General features: G+C 40.2%; 1 protein-coding gene across 1 annotated transcript in view; it reads left to right on the top strand.

The window, feature by feature from the left end:
• Nucleotides 1-589, top strand: part of Tsen15 (tRNA splicing endonuclease subunit 15) — a 20999-nt gene extending 20410 nt beyond the window's left edge. The window contains exon 5 of the mRNA XM_005363860.2: nucleotides 36-589. Within this exon, the coding sequence (XP_005363917.1) occupies nucleotides 36-56 (21 nt within the window). The 3' untranslated portion in view covers nucleotides 57-589. The remainder of the gene's footprint in view (nucleotides 1-35) is intronic.
• The last annotated feature ends 281 nt before the right edge of the window (nucleotides 590-870 follow it).

Genomic DNA, 870 nt, shown 5'->3' with positions numbered 1-870 from the left:
TAGCTGCATTCTGATCCTCTTCCTTTGCGTTACAGAATATTTCTCTCAGAAGATGACATCTGTTCGTCTTGATGCTGATTTCATTCGTGAAAGATTGGATTTGAGGGCATCGACCTGTTTCGTCTTTTGTCTCAGAGGTAGTCAGGCTTGGCTTAGCTTGTCCCGACCTATAAGCTTTCTTTCAGCATAAAACCTTCTCAAGTGGAAAAATCTATATTGCTTGCAAATATAGGGTAGTTAGCCTAGAACTTTACCAGGGACATTGCAGTTATATGCAGGTTTATACAAGGATATGTTTAGAGTGGGGGAACCTGTAAATGCCTACACCATCCCACACCTCAAGTCAATGGATGGGTATCCATGAATAGTAAATGAGAAAATGCTACAATGAAAGAATTGACACAAGAGCATTAGAACATAGTTGTGGATGCAGACGACACACCGAGGTATAAGAGTAGACAATCAAATTACCAATTCTGGTCCTAGTAAGATGGCAGGGCAGTGAATGAATAACTTTGTCTTCTCTCAACGTTTCTTTTGTTATTTGTATTGCTTTTATAATAAAATGTTTTAAAATAAAAAAAAGCTTGAGACCTATAGTAGTCATCCGTCATTGCATGGTAAAGTGAGCATCTTGTAACAGCATATTTATTTTACTTTTGAGACAGGCTTCTCTGTGTAGTCCTGGCTGTCCTGGAACTTGCTCTGTACACCAGGGTGGCCTCTAACTCAGAGATCCACCTGCCTCCACCTTCCAAATGCTCAGATTAAAGGTGTGTCTCAACACTGCTTGGCTTAGGTTTTTTTTTTTTTTTGGTTTTTCGAGACAGGGTTTCTCTGTGGTTTTGGAGCCTGTCCTGGAACTAGCTC

This window comes from Microtus ochrogaster (assembly GCF_000317375.1).
Source record: "Microtus ochrogaster isolate Prairie Vole_2 chromosome 6 unlocalized genomic scaffold, MicOch1.0 chr6_random_2, whole genome shotgun sequence".
NCBI lineage: Eukaryota > Metazoa > Chordata > Mammalia > Rodentia > Cricetidae > Microtus > Microtus ochrogaster.
The sequence above is the reverse complement of the archived record's forward strand: the minus strand, read 5'-3'. Positions and strand labels throughout refer to the sequence as shown.